General features: G+C 40.6%; 1 protein-coding gene and 1 long non-coding RNA gene across 11 annotated transcripts in view; one reads left to right on the top strand and one right to left on the bottom strand.

The window, feature by feature from the left end:
* Window positions 1–2939: 2939 nt before the first annotated feature.
* On the bottom strand, window positions 2940–11637 carry LOC106018250 (uncharacterized). 2 transcript variants are annotated; one of them, XR_005261672.2, is made up of 4 exons: window positions 11503–11637; window positions 10574–10682; window positions 8316–8354; window positions 2940–6208 (listed from the first exon to the last, which is right to left on the bottom strand). It is a non-coding gene; the product is annotated as an uncharacterized lncRNA (long non-coding RNA). The 2 variants fall into 2 exon arrangements; XR_005261673.2 differs by having other exon boundaries at window positions 10574–10649; window positions 11503–11632.
* The window catches only part of GLIS3 (GLIS family zinc finger 3), a 185454-nt gene continuing 171388 nt past the window's right edge, over window positions 11374–25439 (top strand). The window contains exons 1-4 of one of the 9 annotated variants that reach the window (XM_072031658.1): window positions 11403–11624; window positions 13126–13244; window positions 14883–15095; window positions 17114–17595. In XM_072031658.1, coding sequence (XP_071887759.1) covers window positions 17211–17595 — 385 coding nt within the window. In that variant the 5' untranslated portion in view covers window positions 11403–11624; window positions 13126–13244; window positions 14883–15095; window positions 17114–17210. Of the gene's footprint in view, window positions 11625–11819; window positions 11953–13125; window positions 13245–14882; window positions 15096–17113; window positions 17596–25439 lie in introns of those variants that run through there. The other 8 variants (XM_072031659.1, XM_072031661.1, XM_072031662.1 and 5 more) reach the window with 8 other exon arrangements.

Here is a 25439-nt window from a genome sequence, read left to right as displayed (position 1 = left end):
AAGGATGGGGCCAAACTCTTCTCAGTGCTGCCCAGTGACAGAACAAGAGGCAATGGGCATAAACTGAAGCACAGGAAGTTCCAGCTGAATAAGGGGAAAAGGTTTTTTACTGTGAGGGTGGCTGAACACTGGAATAGGTTGCCCAGAGAGGTTGTCTCTGGTTGTCTGAATATCTCTAGGGAAGGAGTCTCCTTCCCTAGAGATATTCAGAAGCCATCTGGACACAATCCTGGGTAATGTGTTGTTCTAGGGGGCCCTGCTTGAGCAGGCAGGTTGAACTAGGTATCTCCAGAGGTCCTTTCCAACCTCATCCATTTTGTAATTCTGTGATTCTTTGCACAACCCAGCAGGAAGGTGAAGAAGCAACAAAACACCCCAAAGCCATCCCCTCTCTGGGCTGAAAAAGGACCGGGGGCCTTCCGCTGAATTTGCTCCAGTGTCTCCCTGTCTTCTGTCTTACTGAGGGTCCAAAACTGGACACGGCAATACAGAGGATGTCACAAGTGCCACATGAATAGTAGGAGAGGATAATTTCCCTAGAGCTACTGTTTTCACACTTACCAATACATCTGAGGATGTGGATGGGCTTCTTGCTGAAGTGCTGTTTCCCAGAAGATCAACACTCAGGCTGTATTGCAATACAGGGTAGTTATGAAAATCATTTACTGCAGTTTGTCTGGATCAGTAAGGAGCACAAATGCTGAAATAGTCAAAGACATTTTGCCTAATAATATGTATTTTAATTGATTTTGCCTCTTTGATTTAGAAACAGGGACTGTAAATCTATGGAGACATAACACTCACATTTGCTTTTCCCTCATTGACTTTTATGTGAAGCAACAGGTAGCACTGTCGCTCTGTTAACACTGTTCAAGAAGCCAGAGTTTGAAATATTCTTTATCTTGCAAAAACTGTCTGTGTCTTGCAACACCACTACTAAAAAATTCTCCCAGTAGGCAAACTGAATTGAATGTTGTGTGGCTGGTGGCTGTATCTCTGTGATAGCTGATCCCTTGGGACCAAGCCTTCTTCCACTTCCTCCTAACTTCTGGCTCTTTCATGGCCTAGTTACCAGGGCACCTCTGCATGCTGTGAAACTTGAAACCTAGCAATAAAAAATGGAGATTTCATAGAAAATATTCTTGGGAAACTTTAGTGTAGTCAGAGCTAGTACTTAAATGTATTAAGGCTCCCTGGTTTAGAGGGAGGTCTACCACACTGCTATAGTATTACTTGGAGCATCAAAGACTGAAGGTCAGGAGTTTCTTGTCATGGTATGGGCATGCAGAGGATTTGATTGAGCTGGAGAAGCTACACCTGTGTTCAGCATAATTATGACTTCCCAAAAGTGAGTCTGGAGCATGAGTAGACCCGGTCTCAGGTCTGTCCTCCAGAGGTCACTGCATACCCACTGCTGAGACAACTGCAAAGTTGTTTTGCAATAGCGTCATGCTAAAACTGAATGCAGGCTGAAGGTTCTTTGTCTATGAACAGTGTTTATACCTCGTTCCTGTTTGCTCAGTGACAAATAAAAATGTCATGTATTTTTCATAGACCAGTTCTGTGTAACTGTGAGAGCAAGATCTTAGCAAATATTTTGTTTTGACTTAGCTTCTCTGAGTCAGGGGAAAAAAATAGGACTCCAGGTCATTCTGCTTTTTAAAGATGGACCCTGAACTCTGAGTTAGAATAAAACTCACAGAATTTTGAATTTCAGATTTTCTCCTACCTTAAGTTGATCTGCAGTTTCAAAGATGTCTGACAATTTCTATGATCCTGGCATTGACTACAATCATTTTAGAAGAAAGATCTTAATTGTTTGGTAATACTTAAAAGTGGCTGGGAGGAAAAAAACAAAACAAAACAAAACAAAACAAAAAAACTATCTTTGGAAAAAATGTTTCAACTTTTGGATTAAACCTACAACTGAATTTTAGCAAACAGGTCTGTGAAATGCTAACCCTCACTTAATGGCAATGTCATTATATTTAATAATGAATTTAATTTTCAGATGGTTGTTTAAATGTTTATCTGCAGTATGGGAGTACAAAGGGTGAAGGGAAGTATGATGCTTCTTTTCCTGTGGCAATGTTTTAGATGCAGTTTTTCTAAACTATTGAACTGAGCTTTAGGAAAAAAGGCCTAGTTCATGGTCCTGTCGTTAGTCTGTTTTAAATTTGCACTAAAGCAGAAAATACAAGCTCATAGCCAGCTAAGGGACTCACGGTGTTTGATTTAATGCCTCCTTGAGTGATGAGCTAACGAAGCCCATGCTGTGGCTACTGTGCTTGGGGACTCGGCACACAGTGCTTAGAGAAGCTGTGTGCACTCTCTTTTCCCTTGTCCTGGGATTGAAGCTTTGCAATCTCTCAACTTGAACCTGGTCAAACCCTAGACATTGGTAAGGTGCCCAATCTAAATAGACAAATTCAACAACAGAAATATGAGTCCTGTGCGGAGAGCTGAGGCACATAAATTTCAGGGGCTTACTCAAGAATAGTCAGAAAATAAATAGCTGACCTCAAGCTTGACCTCAAGGACAAAGTGTGACTTTTTTGGATTCTGCCTCTCTAAAACTGTCATGGACCTTAACTGGAAATTAAATTCAGGCCTTCTCCGATGGAAGGTAAAACGGTGCCAAGGAAGTAATAAACCCCCCCAATTGCTGATTTTCTTTAGAGTATAAGAGAACATGAATGTATAAGGAAAGACAGAGTCTTGAAAAAAAATAAATATATATATATATATACACACACACACTTAGGTACAGACATTGTACCTAAGTACATATATACCTAATTGTATATTTTATATATATATATAATTACACTTTGTATATATATATATATTACCTAATAGCAAAAGGTCACTTCAGGATCTGTCATGCATAAATATCAGCCAAAATAAATACGTCATAATTTATACCTGCTATTCAAGTTACCAGCATTTTCCATTATCTGTGAGGTGTGTATAGCAAGAAGCAGATTAATCTCAGAGTGAACTGATGTTTCAAAAGCTGCTCTGTCCTGAGCTAAGTAATCACAGAAACCTAAGAAATTACCTGGTGATCTAACTATGCCATGTAACAGAAATTTTCTTAGGAGCTGTAATTACAATATAGCAATTGAAGACAGAGATGGCTGTTTTTTTTTTTTGTTTTGTTTTTGTTTTTGTTTTCCGTACTGATTTATTAGTTTAATCTGTAATTTTGAAAGATTCCCCACCGAACTTTAATAGTTGGCCAACTTCCAAAATACCTCATCAAAAGCAGACTAAAATTTCATTATGTTAAGCCATGAGATGGTATGGTCTTTTAAGATAACAGGTTTTCAGGAGCTCCAGAAAGACCTGAGTGAAAAGACGTGATGCCAAGATCCCTGTGAATTAGACCTGTGTCAGCAAGGACCAAGGTGGTATGCAAGGTGGTGCAGGAGGAGGCTCCTCCTCTCTAACTTGACCACTGTATCTCTTTGCAATCCATTCCTAGCTTAATCATTTTAGGAAATCAGTTGTCCTTGTTTCATGGGAGAGCAGTGAAAGACAGGATGGAGCATGCCCTCTCAGCCCTAATCACTTATTCTCATGTTTGGGTGTCCTTTTCTTATTTCCCTTCCTTCGCAGCAATACCTATGCCTGTAGGACAGTCATGACTTGGGAGACATAGTCTGTGGAGCAAGGAACACAACCCAACACAAGTCTACTAAACCTGGCAAAGGAGAGAGGCTGGCTGAAGAGGGATACAGCAGTTTTCCGTCCCCCAGACATTATAAAACATCAAGTCAAGGAACACCTATGAATGTATTCATGGCACAGCAATGAAAGCTAATGAGGATCTACTTGAGAGGTCACATGTTGATTAGTGCTAGTGCACAAACCCATATGCTCTGAAAAAATGATAAGCTTGAGGAAAACCCTTAGTTCATCCATACTTCCCAGCTAGGCTCTTTGTATTTGCCTTCTTTTCTAGCATCTCTACCTTATGAGGCACAGAAAATCACAGCTCCAATTCACCTAAACATTCAGCACTTGCTTAATTTTAAGTATTTTAAAATACTTCTGTTGTAGTCCAGCCTTTACTTTAATTGCTTCTGGAGGAATGTTTCCCCGTAATAGCAACATACAATGCAGAGAAAATTTCAGGGGGGGGGAAAAAAAAAAACAAAACCACCAACAACAACAAAACTAACTTACTGACATATAATAGTGTTTTATTTTAATGGATATAGGCTCACATTACATTGGTTTGATTACTTGGATTGGATTCTTGTGTGCATATATGGGTATATATGACTATATATATGGTACCTCTTCTTGGAAAAAATGAGTTTGTGCCAAAGCTCAATGAGTTTGTGCTAATACTGAAGAAGATGGTGACACAATTATTTTTTAAGATTATTGTTATTTCATTTTCCTATTTCTCCATGGGCAAGTTTTTTCACAATTAATTATGCATTCCTAGGCTATGCAACATTATGTGTTGTCAGAGCTGTCAGAAAACAAACACCAAAAAAACCACAACTGTTTTAGCACATACTACATTTTGCACCTAACCCAACAACAGGTGATCCAGACTTAGCTGCACAAGAAAGAACTATGAATGAGATTGTGAATGTCAGGATTCTGTCATCATTACAGGTGTAGCTGGGAACATAAAAAAGGAAATACAGATCCCCATAAATATCACAGCACTTCCCTGGAAACATTGGAAGATTTTATTCCTAAAGCTAAAGTTTACAGAACTTGTTTCTCTAATGCTTATACTGTAGAATGTTTCCGACAGTGTCATTTTTCCAAGTAAGCTCCATCTTAAAACTATGAATGCCGGAGGTTTTTGTAGAAATGCAAACTCCTCCAGTTACAGAGCACAGCAAATTGGTAACTTACACTTTGAACGAAGATATTTTTAAAAGAGAGCTCTAAGTGTCCTTAACAGAATAAATTAAAGACTGAAAAGAAAAAGCAGCATATCAGGAGGATGAGAATATATTTTTAGCAACACAGAGAAAATGGACAGAAATGTGTCTAAACCAGTTCTCCTTATGGATCGTTATTGTAAGGCTCACAGAAGTTAGTGAAGTGCATAGACATATGCCTATGCAGAATAGAACAGAATTTGTTGTACTACAAAAAATAATAACTAAAATGAATAAATAAATAAAATAAAATAAAATAAAATAATAAATAAAATGAAAGGAGGAAGCATTCAAAAGCTGAATGGACTTATACACATTTTCACATTAATTGTATGAACTTTTGGTTTGGTCCTGTTACCAGAAGTCTTGGGAAGTACTTTCCACCACGACCTCTCAGGGCTATAGCCTGAACATATATGTATATATGTATAAATGTCTGCATAGCCCTAAGCCACCAATTTTCTTTAATTTTACAACCACAATGGCTTCTAAAAATTTTGTCTACCAGACCAGATTACAAAGCGTTACTAATTGCAGTGACCTAGCTGACATAGGTGCACACATCTTCATCTGCTAGTTGTGTTTAAATACAGGTAAGGTGACCAGTCTTCTAAAATACACTTACTGAAGTGACAGCTCACTCTTGTCCTCCCTTCTATGTCTTGGAACAAGAACCATGCTACATGGCAAAACTGCACACACCTTAGAGCCTGAAAGGAGCATAAGAGCTTCCTTCTGATGTCAGCAAGCAGATTTTCTAAAGTACTAGGGCTGCCTCCAACAGCCACCATGCCACTTCCAAAGGATGACATGGAATTTGGAAGAAAGGTTTGAAGTAGTAACATCCATGAAGCCTCTTGTTTTGCATGTCTAGCATTGTCACTGGAAATTCATTGTCTGGAAAGAGGCAACAGATATCTCCATGACTAGCTATGAATGAGTGTGTTGCAGGTTTGGGTTGAATCATTTGACAACTGGTTGATTAGGGACATAACTTTTAATGTGCTTTCCACTAGTATTTTCTGAATTACATTGGTCCCTTGTGTGGAAATCCTAAGGTAATATAGTGATGAAAGCAAACTATATACATGTAGGTATCTATTATAGGATAGGGAATATAATTCAACATTAAAAATAAGTGCTTAAGTGAGTAGGCACAGAAACAAAAGTAGGATGAAAATTGCAGTGGTATGTAAATGCCACAGAAGTGATTAATAAAATGCTTACTCTCACAAACAAGAAAAGCAAGTTTCAACATTGGACTTATCAGCAGTTCAATCTTCAATTGGTGGGGCCTATGAAAGAAATCATTATTAATATCAGAAGATCTTACTGTAGGACAAACAAACAGTAGTTCCACTTTATCGCAGGATTTTCTTCTAAGGTTTCTGGGTGAACTGTGGGAAATTTCCTTCTTTGCTTCTTACTTCACCCCTGGTTAACGTCCTATCAGTAATGCTATTTCTAGCAATGTCAGTCATCAGTAGATGAATAGAAATGGATGTCATATCAGTAGGGAATGGAATGGATATCATGCCAACTCCTGATACTGAAATCTCTTTTCTCTCTGAATAGAAATTAGGCATGCTTAGTTTACTATAATTGAATATATGTTGTATTGGTCCAGATCAAATTCAATTTGACTTCAGATTATGTTTAGGCACAGAGACTGAGATTCACAAGCAAATGTGGTCTCTCAGTTCTCTTCACCTGTTAAATGCCTAGTGAAAAGTGTTGTTTAAATGTTGATAGGTAACTATGATAGCTGAACTGCTTTACTTGTGCTTAATCTTCTCTCTGACCAGATTATTATGAGTTTGAAAATTTATTCCACTCATCAGTCTGATTTCTATCCTCTTGAGATGCACTGTAGAACCTAGAATTCCTCTACAAATAATTTTCATCTAATAATTCTAATTTCTGCCATAAACAATTATACTGTATCACCACATGCTGTTATACAACGTTGCTGCAATCTTCTGAAACAGTTCTGCACATACGTTCATATCACACATTACTTGGTCTACATGTTAGTTAAATGAACCCTGTTTACCAGCACAAGTTTTGTCTGTTTCAGAATACTGGTGAATGAAGCTCATAATTCATCAAACTCAGTTTCTCTAAGGATGTATGTAGAATGCAAATATATATATATTTAATACTTATCCTATGGGCAGCTTTTGCTTCACTTGCCAGTTTAGACAATTTTTTTAAATGTCAGTCAAATGCTCTTAGTACATCTTTTCACATTGCAGTATAGCATGAGTTGCTGGAGTTGCAGGGGGAGGAGCTGATTGCTTTTAAGTATCTCTGGATGCTGTTAACAGATTTGGAAAACTTAGTAATGTGCTCTGCGTAGTGTTAGGGTACTGCAAAGAGGAAGAAAAATATGTTGCCTTGCCTTATGTATAACAAGTAGAACCCCTTACAGACCTATTTATAAACTCAGGATATAGAACTGGGAATTTGAATTACTTAGAAAACAAAGCTTGGTGGACCTTCTTTGTCATGATAATATCATACAGCCCTCCTGGGTTTCATATGAGAGTTGGGTAAGCGCAACATGCCTTTCCAACTTGTGATTTGCAGAAGGAAGAAAAAGGATCTGGCCCCAGAGCTCACATCCACAAACCCTAGACCCCACCCAGTACAAGACTTGCTTTTGCAGATAAACCAGGAAAACCCAATTGTATTATTTTGGAATATATTTAGTATCTATACCAGATGTATGCTACATGATGCTGTTCAAGAGGCAATTCAGTTATCAGTCATCAGTTGCCACAAAAACATCTTGAAAAAGCTTCTTATTTTGTCTGAAAAGTGAATGTTGAAACTTCTGTCCATTCCAGTTAGTGTCTGAGGTATCAAGATGCAAACACACCCTTCTCATTCTCCTAATTCTTTCTTCCCAAGTGTCATCATGTTCTAGATAATATTCTAGCTACTATCTTAGATTCTACTTTTGTTTTCAAAGGTGTTCTTGTCCTCCAGTTAAATTAACTACCCCTCTGTCCAAGGTATTGGTGTTCAAAACAGGTTTTCAGTCTTGCTATAGAAATTAAACAAAATTAATGTGTTTTGTAACCTTTTTACCTAGTTTTCTCTCCTAAGGACTCAGTCCTTCTGGTGCTGGTATACAGAAGAGTGAGATGAGTAAAATTAAAACCAGCTGTATCCCCAGGTTGTCACGTTCCCTGATCTCCATTCCCTCTGAGAGAATGGCTTTCCCTCAGCCCTGAAGGAAATAATTGGACTTCCCATAAATTCCACTTCACTGCCCAGAGTCATTCCTGTATTTAAAAAGCCCTCCAGAATGCCAGTAAACAAAACAAATAAACTTCTTTTCATGCAGTTTCTCACTTCTGTTGAGTGAGCTCTTTTCAAATGTCTTTAGCCACTCACCATCTTCTTTCAAGGCTCACCCAGTGAGACAGTCTTTCTCTAGAACAAAGAAGAGAAGGATTTATATGAGCAGTTGTCTTTCTTTTCCAGCACTGGTACTAATGCCCTTTTGGTCAACACACCCAATAGTATTATGCATCCAGAATCAGATCAGAAAGTGACTGGAGAGTGGAGCTGTGGGCAGCTGTGTTATCCCAACAGCTGGGAAGAGGGGGAAGGGGGAGGGGGGGAATGTTTGGAAGCAGGAGGCAGGCAAAAAGAACAAGAGAACACATTTTATTTTTCTCAAAAAATGTTTGTAAAAATGCTTTTGTGTTGGACAGTTTCTAAACTGAAAGCTTAATTTAAAGGCTTGGTATACCCTCAAATAGCATGTAACTGCACATTTCCTCGAGAGATAACTAAACGATTTTACTGAAATAATAAAATTTCATTTGGGAATCAAGTAACAAAAAACTGCTTTACCTGAGGAAACCAGTTTGGTCTTGGCTGGGTGATGGCATGAGTTCACAGGGAATTCAGATATAAGCTATAATGTATCCTTTTCTGAATACAGCAACTCCGTTGGATACATGGATTGAGCCACAGGGGAGAAAACTTGCAATGGAGATTAGTTTCATGTAATAAAAATGCAGTTTTCTGAAGGACTAATGCATAGCCTTTTCATCTTAAAGAAGGATGTTTCCTGTATGAAATGAGTATGGGCATATACTGACAGATCTTTATGAAAATACGCTGTGTTGCTGTCCACTACGATTGGATGTACTCCTTTATTATACTTAGTAGCCTTATCTTGTTTATAGAGTTCACTAGATTCCCCAACACCTCCAAAACTAAGGAAGATCTCTAAACTTGAATTACCTACTATTAATTTTGGTAATGTGAAATCTTCACTGTCTTCTGTGTTCCCTACTCAACACAAATCTCAGTAGGCTACAATGACAACAGCTAAAACTATCTCTTCCTGCATGTGAAGACTGTATGTTCCTTCTGTTTTTCATGTGTTTCACAAGGTGTTACATGGCTAGGATCCATCAATTTCTTTCATTGAAGAACTCAAATTTACTTCCCACAGGCAGGAATGACTCACAAATGGAAGAAGATTTTTATGAATGTCAGATTTTGTTTTTGGCAACATCCTCGCTGTTTACTTAAAGAAATTTATTTAAATAGATGTTTATTTAGTAGTTTTGGTAACTTTCAAATAAAATATGCATTTTTCAGACTTCCTTTTATAATGGATTTGTTGTTGCTGTTGAATAAACCTCTATCAGTCATTTGAAATGTGAGTCTACCATTATCATTACAGTGGTCCCTGTAATGGTGCCAGTCTACCAATATCATTACAATGGCCCACATCAGTCCAGGGATAACCCCTGAATTTTTTAGTGATGAGCTCTAACTAAAATGTAGTTGCATGGAAAATTCTCTCCTGCGGTACCAAGAGACAGTAAACAACATGGGATATTTTAATTTGCTTGGCTCACATATACATTCTGTGCTCTAACGTGGTAAGGACTCCTTCTTCATTTGTCAGTGCTTTTAAAAAAGCCAGGCACAGCGTGTTTTTTGTTTTTTTTTTTTTTTAATATATATATATATATATAACCTTACTCGATCACTGCCTAAGAAGCCATACACTTAGAAACAAAGAGATCACAAAACATTGTCACCCAATGAGAAAGCCTGAAGCCTCAACATTTCCTCTATGTACTCTGGCTGTGTAAAGAATGTATGCTGTTCTCTTCTTATCAAGTTCATATTTGCATTAATTTGGTGTAATGTGAGTGAACAGCAAAAAAAGCTTTAGCTCAGAAGAGCTTATTCAGCCAAAGAACTCAAGGCTGGCCTTGAGCAGCCCAGTGATCTGCATGCACCTTGATACTAACCCTCACCATGCCTTGCAAACAAGCCAAGCAGGGCTGCAGGCTCCCATTCTCCCTGGAAGAAATGATCAGGACAGACACGACGACACTCTTTGGGACTTGGAGGACTGTGATTAACACCTTATCTATGTGCTGGGGTGATCCTGCTTTGCATGCAGGGCTTGAGCCTGCTGCACTCTCCTGGTGCCCACACATGCAGGTGGGTGCCCTTCCTCCAGGACCCCACTGCTGGCAGGACATCCCACCACGGGATGGTCTGGATGAGGGAGTCACCAGACGATTTGCTGCTCTCTGAGCCTGGCTTTCCAGAGACTCCTCTTCACCTCAGTTATACTCCCAATTCCCCAGTTACAGCACGTAAATAAAACTGACCCATAGTGAGGGCAGAAGTTTCAGTTCCTGGGCTTTTCCCTCCATCTGTGGGAGACAGGCATCCTGTGGGAGGCATCTGTGGGAGACAGCACCTCGAGTCTGCATCACCCTGGGAACATTTCTGGGTGAGTGGATAAATGCAGAATACCTGCCCGAATACTTCCCTTTCAGCTTTTATTTATCCCATTGCTAGTCCAGTCTCTGGTGTTTTCAAGTAGGACCCCGATCTTATAAGACAGAAGAGCTGCCTTCACGCCACATTTCTAAAAAGCACACAGGAGTGTCGACAGGCATCCTGCCCCTTGATTCTCCTTCCCACGGCAGTGGCGCTGTCCCCTTCCCTCACCTCCTCCCCAGCCCCTCCGGACCCCATAGCACGTCCCCACGCATCCCCCTTACAGCACCACGCAGCCCCATGCAGCCCCCAGACCCCCTCCAACCGCCCTGCAGCCCCTAGACACCTCCTAAACACCTATATCCACCCCACGGGCAGCAGCCCTTCAGCCTCACACCGTCCCCCGCGTGCGACCACCTCCACCCCCCGGCACCCCATCCCCTCCATCCCCCGCAGAGCCCCCTCGCCGCCCCAAATGGCGTCGGCAAGGGTTAACGGCGGGGCCGGCGGGCACATGACAGTGCCGGCACGGCCCGGCCGGGCTCCGCGGGGAGCTGCTCGCTGCCGGCGGGGGAGGCGGGAGGTGAGCGCGGCGGGGCGTGCGCGGCCCGGCCGGGCTCCGTCCCGCCTGCCCCCGGCCCCCCGGCGGGGGCTCGGCCCCTCCGCCGCCGCCGCCGGGAGAGGTTGAGTCGGCAGCTCCCGGCCCCCGCGTCAGAGCCGGGCGGGAGGGAGGGGGGGGGGGGGAGAGAGGGTTGTTGGGGGAGAAAAAGCAAAACAAACGCGGCGGCGGTGAAGTTACTTGGCCGTTACTCACCGCGCTGACCAACCCGCCTGCCGCGGAGATGAGGGCGCAGCGCCGTCTGGCAGGACGGCACAGACAGACAGACAGCCTCCCGGGAGAGACGGGTCATCCCGCGGGTGAATAAGCGGAGATAGGTACGAGCCGGGGGAGGCGGCGGCGGCAGAGCCTGACCCGCCGGCGGCGCGGAGCAGCGCGGGGGCAGCGGGAGCGGCGCGGAGCGGGGCCGGCGGGGCGCGGGGGGCGAGGCGAGGACCCGATGTCGGGACCCTCGCGGCGGGGACTGGCCCGGGACCGGGCGTCCCGCGGGCAGTGCCCGGCGAGGTGACAGCTCTGCCTCGTCTGAGGGCCTGCGTGCGGCCGCTCACCGCGGCTCCTCGGGCTTCGCGGCTTTCAGCAGTGCCCTCCTCTCCTCAGATCCCCGGTTGGGTTATGTCCCGGGCTGAAGCCGCTCCAGTTTCAGCGGTGAGGCGTGTGGGTGAGGTACGGGTGGCAGTGGGCATCTAACGGGATATCTGCCCGCGGCAGCGTGGGGTGGTGGCAGCGGGGCACCGGGGCAGGTGCCTCTGGCCCTGTGGCTGCTGTCCCTTCCTCCCATGGGAACACCGTTGGTGGTTCCCCGTCTCCTGCTCACGCTCACACCTGCTGCAGCTATCAACAGCAGGTCCGAAAGCACGCCTCAGACAGTGCCCGCTGCTTCCAGGTTGTGCTGGGTTTCTCTGTCAGCTCACCTGAAGTGTGTAGCTCACCCTAGTGAGAATAATGCTGCTCCTGGAAAGCTCCCGCTGTTTGGCTGCAGCAACCACTTCCAGTGACACAGCCCTGCCACTCTCAGTCCTAACGGAGAAAAGTCTGAGGAGATCCTAGTTACCACCATAAAAACCTGAGGATATTTTTCTGGCAGAGTGGTAAAAATTTTGGGTCCCGACTACATGAGGATATACATCATCCTGTCTACTGATAACGGCTGCCATTCTGATGGCAGTCACAGCAGTATTGGTGGCTGCATTCTGTGCTATGTTTGTACAGTTCCTTGCACAAAGGCATTCCTTTCTGTGACTAATCTTCCCAGGAATTATAGTGATGCCAGTAATAAGTAATTAGTGTATTTATTACATGAGCTCTGAGAAACTCGGTTGTGTTTGGAGGCTGGTTGTCTTACAGCGCTGTAAGCAACCTCCTCTTACTTTCATGTGCCTTGCTTGTTGATGTCATTTCAAGAAGACTTTCTGCTGATCGTGGAGAACCAGAAACCTGGAGACTGTATGACTCTTCCATCATTTTTACTGGATAACTACCTGGGCTTAAATAAATGTGGTATCATCAGGGTACCGCAGTTTAGAATCCATGCCCCTGTGGTAGTCTAAAAGTGCAGGTGTCATAAAAAGGACACAAATGACCAAAACAGTGGATGCTAATGTAAGGTACTTACTGTTGTCAGTACTGCATAGCTTCTGAGATGCAGGCTTGCATGGAGTGTAGGGAAAAGATTCTATAAATTGTGTGCGAAGTGTATTTCATAGCTTCAGTTTTGAAGCCACATCATCTTCCTTTATTGCAATTGTGGTTCCTGATCTGCGTATTGTTCCAAGCTGAGTTCCAAGCTGTAAGTTTAGTTCTTTTTTTTTTTTTTCCTAGTTAAATCTCCTTCCCTTGGAAAGGAAAAGGAAAAGAAAAACCCATCGTTACCTATCGTTTTGGTTTCTGAACTGTAGCCAGATACCTGTGCAGAAGGTGTCAAACCAGTACTTCATTTGGTGAGCGTGTGTTTTTTAGAAGACAAGTTGTTAAGCTGGTGGCTGTGGAGCTTCTGTCAGGGTGCATGCTTTTCACAGCAGCTGTGATACACAGCAGCTTCCAGGGCCCAGTTTCTGTAGACAAGGGGCGGTCAGCAGGGCTGAGGTGGGGCACCCCCATTCTGGAGCCCTCCTCTGGACCAGTGCCAAGATGGGGCGGGGGGATGCTGGATAGAAGCTGTCCTTGGTCTTGGTGAGGTGAAGATGGCACTCGCAGTCCTGCAGTGCATGGTCCAGGTGCACGAAGGGGTGATGCCATGTGTCTGCTCTTGTGGTAGCTGCTGTGGAGGTGAGGTAAGGGTTTCCAGTGGAAGAATATGAAGAAGGGACTGCATGCTGCGTTGTCCTTCAGCCTTCTTTGTTATTGCTTGATACTTTGATAGTGCTTGATACCTGATGTGCAAAGTGCCCACGTCTGATAAACACCACCTAATCAAACTGTGAAAGTGTCTCCTGAGCTAGATTAATTACAGCTTCTTAAACTGATGTCTTCAGTGGGCTAATTCAGCACTTACTGAAACTCAGTGGTGTATTACCTCTTACTTCAGTGGGTGGAGTGATAAACCAGCACTTTTCAAAACTGCACTGTAAGAGCAGACTATATGGCATACTGCACTGCAGGCAAAGGCTTGTGAATTCATCTTTTGTTCTCCTTCCTGAAGGACTATTACTCACATTTTCCAGAGATTCAGCTTGAATTTAAATTTTACTACATGGTTTTCTGAAAGTGAATTTATGAATCATTGTTATGGAGTTTGAGTAACTGTGCTGTCATGCTGTTATTGATAGATGCAGAGTCATAGAACTTTGAGTAATGTCAGCTTACAAAAAGAGACTTCAGAAGCGGTGGACCTAAATGTATTTGCTTTGACATCAGAGCAAGTAGGAAAGGGCACTGCGATGTCTCATTGATGGAGAGAAATATTTCATTGAAAGGTGGCAAGTGCTTGTACACTGCTTTGGTACAACAAAAGAATTTGTCTGGCACAACTGTTCAGTCTCGGGATAGTATTCTTTTCTTTTGTATTTTTGTGTTCTTAATTTATTGTATGTAAGTTTCAACCCTATTTGGAATTTCTAAGGGTAAGGTAAATAAGCAGCAGTATCTGATGCAATATTCCTACAACTTCTAAGATCACTATGGTTATCATGTCTTTTTACTTTTATAAATGTCTATAATCGGGAGCTATTTATGATGTAAAAGTCATTTAGACTTTTAGAATTTAATTAGCATCCGATTGCCTTTTAGTTAGTTACATATGCTTCAGTGCAGTTTAGTCACTCTGACTTTGATATAAGAATGTCATTTTGATGGAAGCTGATACTAAACAAATCAAATTAATGAAAGGGCACTTGTGAACAAGTAAATTATACTAAAAGTACAACAAAATAATAATTCAAAAGAGATGAGAAAAGTAACGCTCTCCAAGGTGCTTTAGTGTTTTACAGAAAGTGCCAATTTTCATGTTAATGTAGTGTTACACATCTTCATGATGGAATCAGAAAGATAAATTGGCAAAGAAGTTGTAGAGAAATTACTTAAATTGTTTCTGCTTTCATCCATAAAAAGAATAAAGGTTGTTTTTTGTGCACTTTCAGGTCATTTGGTTCAAAACATATCTTTACTGGCTTTAATAAAGAATTTACAGGCCCAGAGGCCTTCTCTTCAAGTGTGAAAGAAACAGCAGTATCCAGTGATAAAAGTGAGGCAAAGACAGTACAGAACAGTGTTATTCATTGTAAAATACATTTACAGTAGAAGAAGAACAGTAAGGAGACCAAACAGCTTTGACCTGGATTTTGCCTGAGCTGGTAGGTCTGTGTAAACTGTGTGTATATTTGTTGATGAAACTAAAGATGCTTTTACTGAGTAAAGCTAATGCATTTGTCATGTGTAATCTTTTCTTGATTATATTAGTACTTTTCACAGACAGGGATTACGGACAAGAATGATTGCTATCTGTAGCCAGTTTATAATGCCATGGTATATAGCCTTACCAGCAAAACAACTGCCTTTGTTTGTGTTTCCTTTTCTAAGGAACTAGTCACCTGTGTTAGGACAAGGTACATTCTGCTTTTAAAACAAACTGAGGATTTAAGAACATTCAGCTCTGTCTGTCCTTGGTTGAATTGCAAAGAATGATTTGTGCTTCATCAAGGCATGACAGTAAATAATATTGCTTTTAATTGGTGTTCTTTACAATTTTTATTCCCATAATATAAAAATATAACAATAAAAATAGTATTCTAAACACATCTTTTGAGACCAAACCAGTGTGGTTAGGGCATCTCTCTCTTACTGACGTCAGCCATAATATTGCTCTTGTCTTTGAAGATAATATGCTTAGACCTTTAATTGTTAGTGAGTTTAAACTGTAGTGTGTGTATGTGAATATCTATACATGTGTATCTACACAGTCACTTAGATGACTTTTACTCTAGTCTGGAGGTGTGATATGAATGCAATTTTGCAAAAAAAAAAAAAAATTTTTTTTTTTTGGCAGCTCACAGAGGGAGAAAATTGGGACATAGTAATCCAAGGGTTAAGCCTGAAGGTTCTACACAAACTTTGATCATGAATATACTGATCGTAACATTACTAGCTTCAATGCTGAAAACCTCATGTGCTGAAGATAGAAGTTACAGTTCAATGTTTTGCTGCAGCACAGTCAAAATACTTAATTAAAACCTTACTGTATACATGATTTAAGACCATAATTGGAGCTGAATTTCAGTTTTATTTCTGTCAATTTGGATGTCAGAACAAGTCAGTTAGGCACAGAGTCCATGATTGAAAAAACTACTTAAACATGTACTTAATGTTAAACATATGAACCTAGTGATGAAAGTTGGGCATACGCTATTCAGCTGAGCTATGGCTGAAATTTCCCCATCTGTGTGATACCTTAGCCTAGTGATTTACACTGACAAGTGCAGCTTTTGTCTACAAAATCTTTTTTATATTGGGAAATGTTTAGATCTAGTTGATTCTGCTGTGGCATAGGTCATGTCTGAGATGATCACTGAATACATTTAACTGGTCTTTTCTTCTAAGATTGAAGTAACAGGAAAACTTAAGTGAGAAATGTGTCTTTGTGGAAAGTCAGAGTTCCACAATTATTATCATAATCAAAAGATGGCCATGAAAACTTGCCACTATATGATGATATCTAAGTTTCATTATATCTGTAGGCTTATAGTGGGCATCCACTTTTGTAGTTACATTCACAAATACTGCTACACTGTACTTTCTTGTAATAGTTTTTTCTACAGTGAAGCCCCACCAGTGTTGGAAGGACCAAAGAGGCATTTCTGTGGTTTTGCTTTTTCCTCTCCTTTCTGTTGTGTGTACATCCTTTAGGATGTGAACTGGCATCTCTTTCCTGTTTTATCTGCATTGGCATAGTGCTGCCCTGCTGTGTTTGCTTTTCAGCACCATTTTAATTAATAGACTGAGGAGGTGGCAGGAAAAGGGGAGATACCCCTGTTCATCCTAACAACGATGCCTTATCAGAGAGTCTTTTCACTCCTGGCTGCATTCTTTCAGTTGCTCAGCATTCACTTCATTTCATGGCTGGTTTAGCTAATGCGAAGGCAGCTGACCTTATTGCAAACTTCAGCTTTTGAAGGGGCAGGTTCTCTCCACATTGGAGCCGTGAGTTATTGCTTGGCTTTGTTCTTTCTCCCTGATAGGCCATGTAGCACTTGTACTTGGTTGCTTGTAACCGGTGATGTCACCAAGTTAACAGCCAGAGGCAGACCTGTCTTTTACACATTATTTACTAAACCATCAATTATTTTTATTTATGTATTTATTTATTTTTTAACAGGTGTAATACACAATGGATTACTTACTGACTTTGGATTGATATCAGTCATAGCTGTGGGTCTGTAAAACCACGCTTTGATTTCATTAACTCCTTAAAAATGAATGGGAGGTCATGCAGTATGAGCCATCGGACAACAGGTATTTCTCATGGAACTGGGATGATCAGTGGACAGCAGATCCCACCGATCAGAGTTCATGCAGGAACTCCCTGCGTATCTTCAGATAGCAGCAGCCAAAGCCCGGCTATCGGAAACTTTTCTGCCAGCCTACACTTAAAGATGCCCCTAGGAGGAGGGGTAGCTCCTCAGAGCAACATCATTGACAGTACCATTCACCTTCCCGCTCTAAGTCCCAGAAGACAAGTGGTTACAAATGGGAAGCCTTTATTTGAAGTCCTGCAGCCCCCAGGACTGCCAGCCCCACAATCCTTAAAGCCAAAACAGCAAGAATTTGGAAACACATTCTCCCCATGCACAGGTAAAGGTAAAACTTTTTATATTGCTTTTAGTAACAGCATTTCTTCTCCGGTATCACATAGCTAGATGGTATTGGTTTCAGTAAATCCAGTATCTTCTTTACCACTCTACAACAGAGGAGATACTGAAACAGAATGTTTTGCTATTTTCAACTAAAGTAATTAATCACTTGTTTTTTTTCCAAGAGCTTTGTAATTTACAGCAGTTGCTCATACTCCCGGAGCTATCCATACAGCTATAAACAGTGTGGTCTGACTTTGCTTTCCTAACCTAACTCAACAAATCCAAATAGTTGTTTCGTGCTCTGTAAAGTCAGAACTTTGTGAGTGCTATCAGAAATATTCCATCTTGGATGTATGAGCACAGCTTTCCACTGGTGACTAACAGCTGCTTAACCAATGAAAGCAGCAATGTAGTCAGAGTTTTTAGAGTGCTTAGGCAGGGCAAGCTGTAAAGCACCTTAGAGGATGTCTCAACCTTAGATTTTCAATCCAATTTCTGGAACCACTGTGTGTGCTGTGGAAAATAATGATGCATAGCTCTTACAAGATTTTGATGCAGATCCTCTTTGGGTAAGTAGTTGTACATCAGAGATTTACACCTCTATCAGAAAATACTCTATTATCTGCTCTTCAGTCTATGAAGTTAGAAGAGGACTTTAAGGTTTCAGTAATTATGGATTCTGGCCAAGCTAAAATCAGGACACTATTTTTGAGGAATTTTGGTGCATAGACCTAAGGATTTAATGGATAGAAAGCAATTAAATATTTTAAAATACCAGGAAAAGCTTGGATTTATATCTAAGTGCAAGTACAGAAAAGGAGACAGATTTCTTGTTTTATGCCAAGCCTGTTGCTTTTCTCAGTTTTCCTTTTTTCTTCATTACTCTGCTTAGAAAATTTAGTAAGTCCAACATTCTTCAGCAAGGCATGCAGGCTTGAAACCACCAGTATTTCAGAACAAGTTGAAAGTTAACTGCATGGTTGAGTGCTCTGCTGAGTCAGGCCTGTAGTAATGCATATACATATTCATTGGGTGACCTCTGAGATTGCTCGTCTGGTGCTTGCTTTGTTGTTGGTGGTGGGTGTAATTTACAACATCTAGCTTAAAGCTTTTGCTGTTGGCAGCAAATAGAGGTGGACTCCTCACATGAAGAGCTCTGGAGGAAAGTTTTTCTCTGACACCACAGGTAGAGCTTGGTTCCTGCTCTGTTCAAAATTATTTACTTAATATAATTCAGGGATCCCATTCAGGGATCTCTAAAACAACTTATGCAGCAGCTGCTCCACCAGCTGCATGTCTTGCAGAGAGCATCACATGATGAAGAGAATGTCACCTAGTTTATTGTCCTTGGCATTTAGGGTTTTGGATCTGCTCTGCCTGACCACGGTGTTCCTGTTTTTCATTTCCATCTTTGTTCCTTGGCCCACTCACCTACTGTGTATGTAAAACAGTCCGCAATTTTGAATCACAGCAAACAGTGATTCTGGTGGAAGGGCTGGCATTAGGGAAGCTTATGTATAAACAGTGCTGGTTAGACATTTTGGAACCAAATAACTGAAAAGGCAACAGACAGCGACAGTTGCAAAATAAATGAAGAACTTAAGGAAAGACATTAGGAAATAAAGAACATGGGTGACACTAACATATACACGTGCTTGTCTTTCCAAAAGCATGCTTTGGATATTTGTTCTGTAATCAGGCAATATAGGATGGCTAGGGAATGGCCACAGAGCTCTTGATTGTACCCTCGTCTACCTTCTTTCTTCTCAGTGCCTTTTCATTCATCAGACAGATGTTGTAGTATTTACTTGTAAAACCAGGTTATCCCATGCAAGAATATGTTGTGGTTTGATTTTTGAGAATTTATAGAATGGTGGGAACTCTACATAGTGCAGGAAGATAAGTTACCATGGAAGAAGATACTAAGGGCTTCAGGTACCATGGACTTTGGATTCTGTTTCTATTGATTGGGGTTGGTAATTCCTCCTACTTTAATGTTCTTTTTATTAACAGGCCTGCTTAGGAAGTTAAAGATTACGTGTGCTGGGATATATATATCTTCTATATATCATAGAAGAACTAAGTCTCATGCACTTAGCCAAATACACTTAGTCAAATACACTTAGCTGCATCCATATAATTTTCTAAGACACTGATATGCTGCATAAAGCTTATAAATAAGACTATAAACCTCTAAAACTATTAATGTAACTTATGCTCGTGCAGGTCTTTTTTTGTCCTTTACTAGTGGCTGGTACATGGAGGGCAATGTTTTTTGATAGGTATTTGTTTTAGTTAAAGCTTTTTCTCAGGAAGACAGTAGTTTTCCTTTTACAGTTGTCTTTGTATCCGTATAGAAGTTTGCACTATTCAGAGATTATTGTTGTTGTTTTTCTTTTTTAACTTTAAAATATACGGACTAGTAAAAGCAGCAAGATACACAAGAAAATGACTTTTTGGTGTTGGCAAATAGCTTTCCTGCTCATTTTCAATAATGTATAAACCATTTTTAAAAAGACCACGAGCTTCAGTTTGGGATAAAGGTAAGAACAAAATATTGTGTGCAACTATATACCTTTTTTCTATGGAGTTTTTTTGACAGGAGATGGTGCTGAGTGTACAAAGAGAACAGTAATAACGTACAGTAAGTGCAACATGCTCTCAGCAACATGCTGAGAATCTTTTATTTTCATGAAGACTATCTTTATCTTGTATAATGATGCAAAGGTTTGAAAGAAAAGGATTTTTAGAAAGGTTGCCACCTCAAGTCACATTAACAGAAACTGTTACACTTCTGTGCATGACAAGAACCTAGAGCACACTGTGTTTTCTCACTGTAGGGAAAAAAAGCAAGTCTTGACAGGCACTTGTGTATGCCTCTGACTTCAGCTACTGTACCTCCTGTGTGGTACTGAATGTATGATGTGCTTTCTAGTACTGTTTTGTGCATCCAAAAAATAAAATAGCATAATGGTGGATTTTTTTTTCAGTACGGAAAATGTGAGAGTAGGTTGTTTTTGTTGCTAAGAATGAACACTTTTGTCTTCCCAAATTATATATTTTCACATATAAATTAGGTGCAAACTGCAAGTATAACAGTACACATATTTGACTTTGGAAATCTACAGTGTCACATTACATTTGGTGTGTCTATTTGACCACTTTTTGTGAGTAATTAGTTCCACACATTATAGATTTACTCAGACTTTGAAAGATCTCTATTGACACTAGCTGCTATGGTGAAAAAGAACTGGAGAGACATCAGGTAAAAATGAGCAGAAAGGTTTGAGAGCAGCAAAGAGAGACAGAAGACTGCAATGTGGTCAGCATTTGTCTTCAGCTTCTCTTTTCAATGCAGATCTTTTGAGAGGTCTTGTAATGAAAACCTACACCATTAAAAAAATTTCTAGCTTTCTACTGCATGTTCTGTTAATAATGTAAATTTAAAAAGAAAGTCTGATCTTCATATGGTTCACATTAGAACTGCCCTTTAAGTGTAATGATGCCCAGGCAATGTTATTTATTCAAAGATACATTACTTAGCTTATCTGCTCTGAATACACATATCTAAGTAGCATTTCATCTTCTAGAAAATCCAGTATCTTTTCTTATTCCTTGTCTTTTTCACTCATTTGTATGGAGAAAAATTTTGTCAGCATGAGCTGGAGGATGTTCATGCACATCCTGAGTGTTGTCATGTCTAACATAGTAATAAAAATCCCAAATCTTTTGGAAAATAGAACACATTTTCTGAGTGCCAACATGCTCAACACCTGTACCTGCTTTCTCTTACTCTGCAAATGAAATCGTATGTTTTTGAACTCCATCAAGACCTATTAAAAACAAACACATTGCTGCTGATTTAGGTAGTTACTGGAGTTGGCTGCTAAGGAAACCTTATCTTTTTCCCTCAGCATTACCTAGTAGGGTCCAGTAGGTACAGAGGAGGGTCAGGTCCTGGGGGAGCTGGATCCTTGGCCTGAAACACTGTGATCATACACAAATATTTATAGAAGCTTATTTGAGGCTTAGTAGTAGATTTTCCTGTCATGTTAGACAATACACTGCAGTCTTAAAGCTACTCAAATTTGCCTGATAGAGAATTTCCACTGTGATAGGAATTCTCCAGTGAGGTACTTGCTGTTCATGGAGGTGGCGTAGCTGCTGCACCTCCAGCTAGTGTTCCCATAACCTGGTGGAGAGGTCCCACAAGGACACAGGAAGTGGGGTGGCAGCATGTCATCATGGCTTTTGGTCTTCTTTCTTTATATGTTTGTGGTTTGACCTGCTATGTCTGGCAAGACTTTCTAGAAATTACAAGCAGCTCTTAGACATGGCAGCCATAGCCACACCATTGTGCCCTTTTCTCTCTGGCAGCAGATGATGCTTCATACATAGCTCAAGTCTTGGAAGTCAGTCTGGCCTTTTGTTCCACTCTGGTTGCTCTACCAGAACTGTTTTGTACTCAGTGTGTGGGTATGTGACTGAGGGTGTGTTATAGCTGTGAAGAGTTGACATGAAAATACTTGAGATGGGGCTTGAGGAAGATAATCTGGACATATGCAGGTAAAAGAAAATGCTTACTGGTATTTAAAGAAACTAGCCATTAAAGAAACATATGCAGATATATGTTGATCCCTTTTGCTGTCCATTTTACGGTTATTTTATAATAGTTATCATCTTCCATTTCTGTGATTTCTACCAAGTTAAGTGTCTGCCTTTAGATGAAAAATCCTCATGTATTTTATTTCCTATTATGGTTGCCTTGCAAATGCAACTAGATTTTTTTTTCATGGTAAAATGTCTGATAAGATAGAATTCATGTTTCCTGTACAGGATCAATAGGACTCTTTCTTAACCTAGAAATATTGACAGACGTTAAATCTTGAGGCTGTTTTTTTTTTTTTTTGTTTCAATATTTTATTTTATTTTATTTTTAATCATGTGTGTGGTTTTGTTGTTGTTGGGGTGGGGCTCTTTGTTTGTTTTTGGTTGGTTGGATTTTTATTTTTTTTTGCTTTCTGTGAGGAGAACCAGCTCCAGCTAAGCTGTGTGAGAACTGTGAACTTGGTCAGGAAGGATTATTTGTCTCCAGTGGCCAAGAGAGCCTTGTTTCGCTTTTGAACAATAACCACACAGGTCTGTCAGGCTTGTTATGTGCAGAAGTGTTAATCAGTAAGCAGCTTGAGCCACACTTGAAATCTCTTCTACATACTTTTTTTTTGCTCTCTAGTACTGTTTTTTTGTGTCAGTTGGCGCAGTCTGAAAACAAGTTGTTCATCAGTATTCTGTGCAGTTCCTTATGCAGAAAGCTTGACTCAGGCCTTATTTTCTTTTTCAGCTGTTTTCTTTAATCAATTTTCAGCAGTTTTTAAGCCTATTTATTGACAATGTTTAGGTACAGCAAAGTGTTTAAGTGATAATGATCTTAGCTGTATCCAGCATGACAGATTTTCCAGCTTTGCATATACTTCAGTCGCCTTGACATGCTTGAAAAGGAACACAAGACCCATCAATGCAGGGAAATCATTAATTGCAGCTCTGGTGATCGCTGGGGAGAACCATTCTTGAGCCAACAGGGATGGGTCTTGGTGGATTCTTCTGTCCTGACCAGGAGTTTCCAAAATGGCATAGGTGAGGATGGGAGAGTCCTCAAGTTTAATCCATGAATTAGTTCTAGGGATGGGATGAAGAGACTGATTGCAATACTGCTTGTGTTTGAGAAGGTTCTCTGTGGATCTTGGCATGCCTTTATAGGCATGCCGTTATATTTCATTTTAATGTAAAAGGTGGTGCATAGATTCCTATAGCAAGACATTCCTTTGGAGTGGTTGTTGCAGATTAATTTGTTTTATTTTTCCATCTCTCATGTTTCAGCCATGGCTTAACTCGTGAACATAAATGGTGTTCAGACAATTTACAGTGACTTTGACTCTGTACTTTTAGAGTCTCTATCTTAACCATTCAAAACTTTTTTTTTTTTTTTTAAGAAGAAAATGTTGAAGAAAATGAAAATAGTGATTCCTAAATGCATATTGGATGATGTGTTATAAAGGCCTGAGGCAACTTACAAAAATTCCCTGGAGAGTGTTAGGCTTAATGCCAGAAGGGATCAACTTTACACAGGAACTGTAAAATCCCTCGAGTATTAGGCATATTGCCAACACTTACCCATTCTGTGTTAAGAGTTTAATGTAACTACTCTTATACTTTTATCCTGTGCTTTGTGGGCTTGGACAGTATGCTTTAAAGTGAATTGCAGCTATCTAAAATACAACAAAAAATATAGTGAAAGGGTACACTAAGGGGTAGGTCGCATATTATAATTTTCTTAGACAAAATATTATTCTTTCAAACTGGGACAAGCCAACTGAAGGTGATGGACTGTATTTATCATCATCTTTATGACACCTGCTTTCACCATGACAGCTTGCTGTTCTCAATAGCATACAAAGAGTCTCTCCAGCCGGAAGGCTACAGAGAAAGCAGGGACAAGCTGGATGGGGGATGGGGGAGGCTACACTGAACTTGGCAACTTCTGGTGGAGATCTCAGTATGCCTTTGATAAAAATTGCATGTCCTGAGAAGAATTCCCAATGGACAACATCAGACGGCACCTACCTTCTTGAGAGGCTGATTCTTTTAGCAACCTCGCATATTCTTTCCTCTCTCCTTCATTTGGTCCTTACTGCTGTACACCTATTTGATGCTGGTGAACAGGGAACATGTGGATTGTCTGCTTTGTTTTAACTGCTCTCTCCTACCCATCTCACCAAGGAAACAATGTGAAGAGAAGCTGCTCTTCTGACATCTATTCTGTACCTAAAGTGCAAAAATAGACTTTTTTTTTACTTTTAGTGTTCTCACACAGTTGTAAACATTGGAATGATGTATTTTTTTTTCTTTCTGAGAATAGCAATGGGAGTAGTTGTCCACTCTGATGAGGTTCTTTTGTTCTCTGTTTTCCTTATTGCTGGTGTTTCTGTATCTAAGTTTGATAATTAGTTCTGCCTCAGAGTTCAACAGAGCTAGGGAAAGTAGTATGACTTTTTGAAAGTCCATGTTAACATGTTTGAACTTTGTCTTAGATTGCACAATAAACTGTCTTAAAGTGTATCTGACCTGTTTCTCACTGGGTTATAAATAGCATGCACGTTCTCCTTTGTCTGCATTTCTGTACCACTTATCACTTCCAGGGTCAAATTCACCTCAGGCCAGTGAGGAGCTTGCAGGCATTGCATGTGACTTTCTACTTGAGTTAGTGGAGCATGCCTTTCACTGTGAAATGTAAGAGTGTAGGTCGTTCTTCCATCAAACTTCAGATGCCAGCTTAATATGTGTTGGGTGCAAAAGATGGGATGTGGCAAGGAATGCCGAGATCCAGATGTGAAAACATGGCTTAGTCAATGATATTGTCAAAACTTGGCATTTGCATAAGCATGCCAGATATTTTTTTTCTGGTATCTGCTGCGGTGCTTGCTGCTGGAGCTTCTTGGTCTGTTGTGTGCCATTTTAGCTTCATGCCCTGCTATTCCCTCTCTCCCCTTTTGTTGCTTTTCTCTTTTTGGATTCCTGGCGATGGCCATGTTAGCCCAGTGACAGACATGGCCACTACTGCACTCTGGTGTTATTGGAATGCAAGTTACAATGGCAGGGATGAAAATATAACACATCATGATGGGTGTGATATAAATGTCTACAGTGAATTAGTACTTCAGGGCATTATTCTCTCTGAAACCAGAAAAACATCTTTAAATGCGCTAGAGATTGTAAGACACCAGAGCAAATATACTGCCATGACATGCCTGGTGCAGTCTTTTGTACAGAATTGGAATGAACCACAGCAGT

Source organism: Anas platyrhynchos, chromosome Z, assembly GCF_047663525.1.
Source record: "Anas platyrhynchos isolate ZD024472 breed Pekin duck chromosome Z, IASCAAS_PekinDuck_T2T, whole genome shotgun sequence".
NCBI classification, from domain to species: domain Eukaryota; kingdom Metazoa; phylum Chordata; class Aves; order Anseriformes; family Anatidae; genus Anas; species Anas platyrhynchos.
This window is presented reverse-complemented; position numbering and strand designations above follow the sequence as displayed.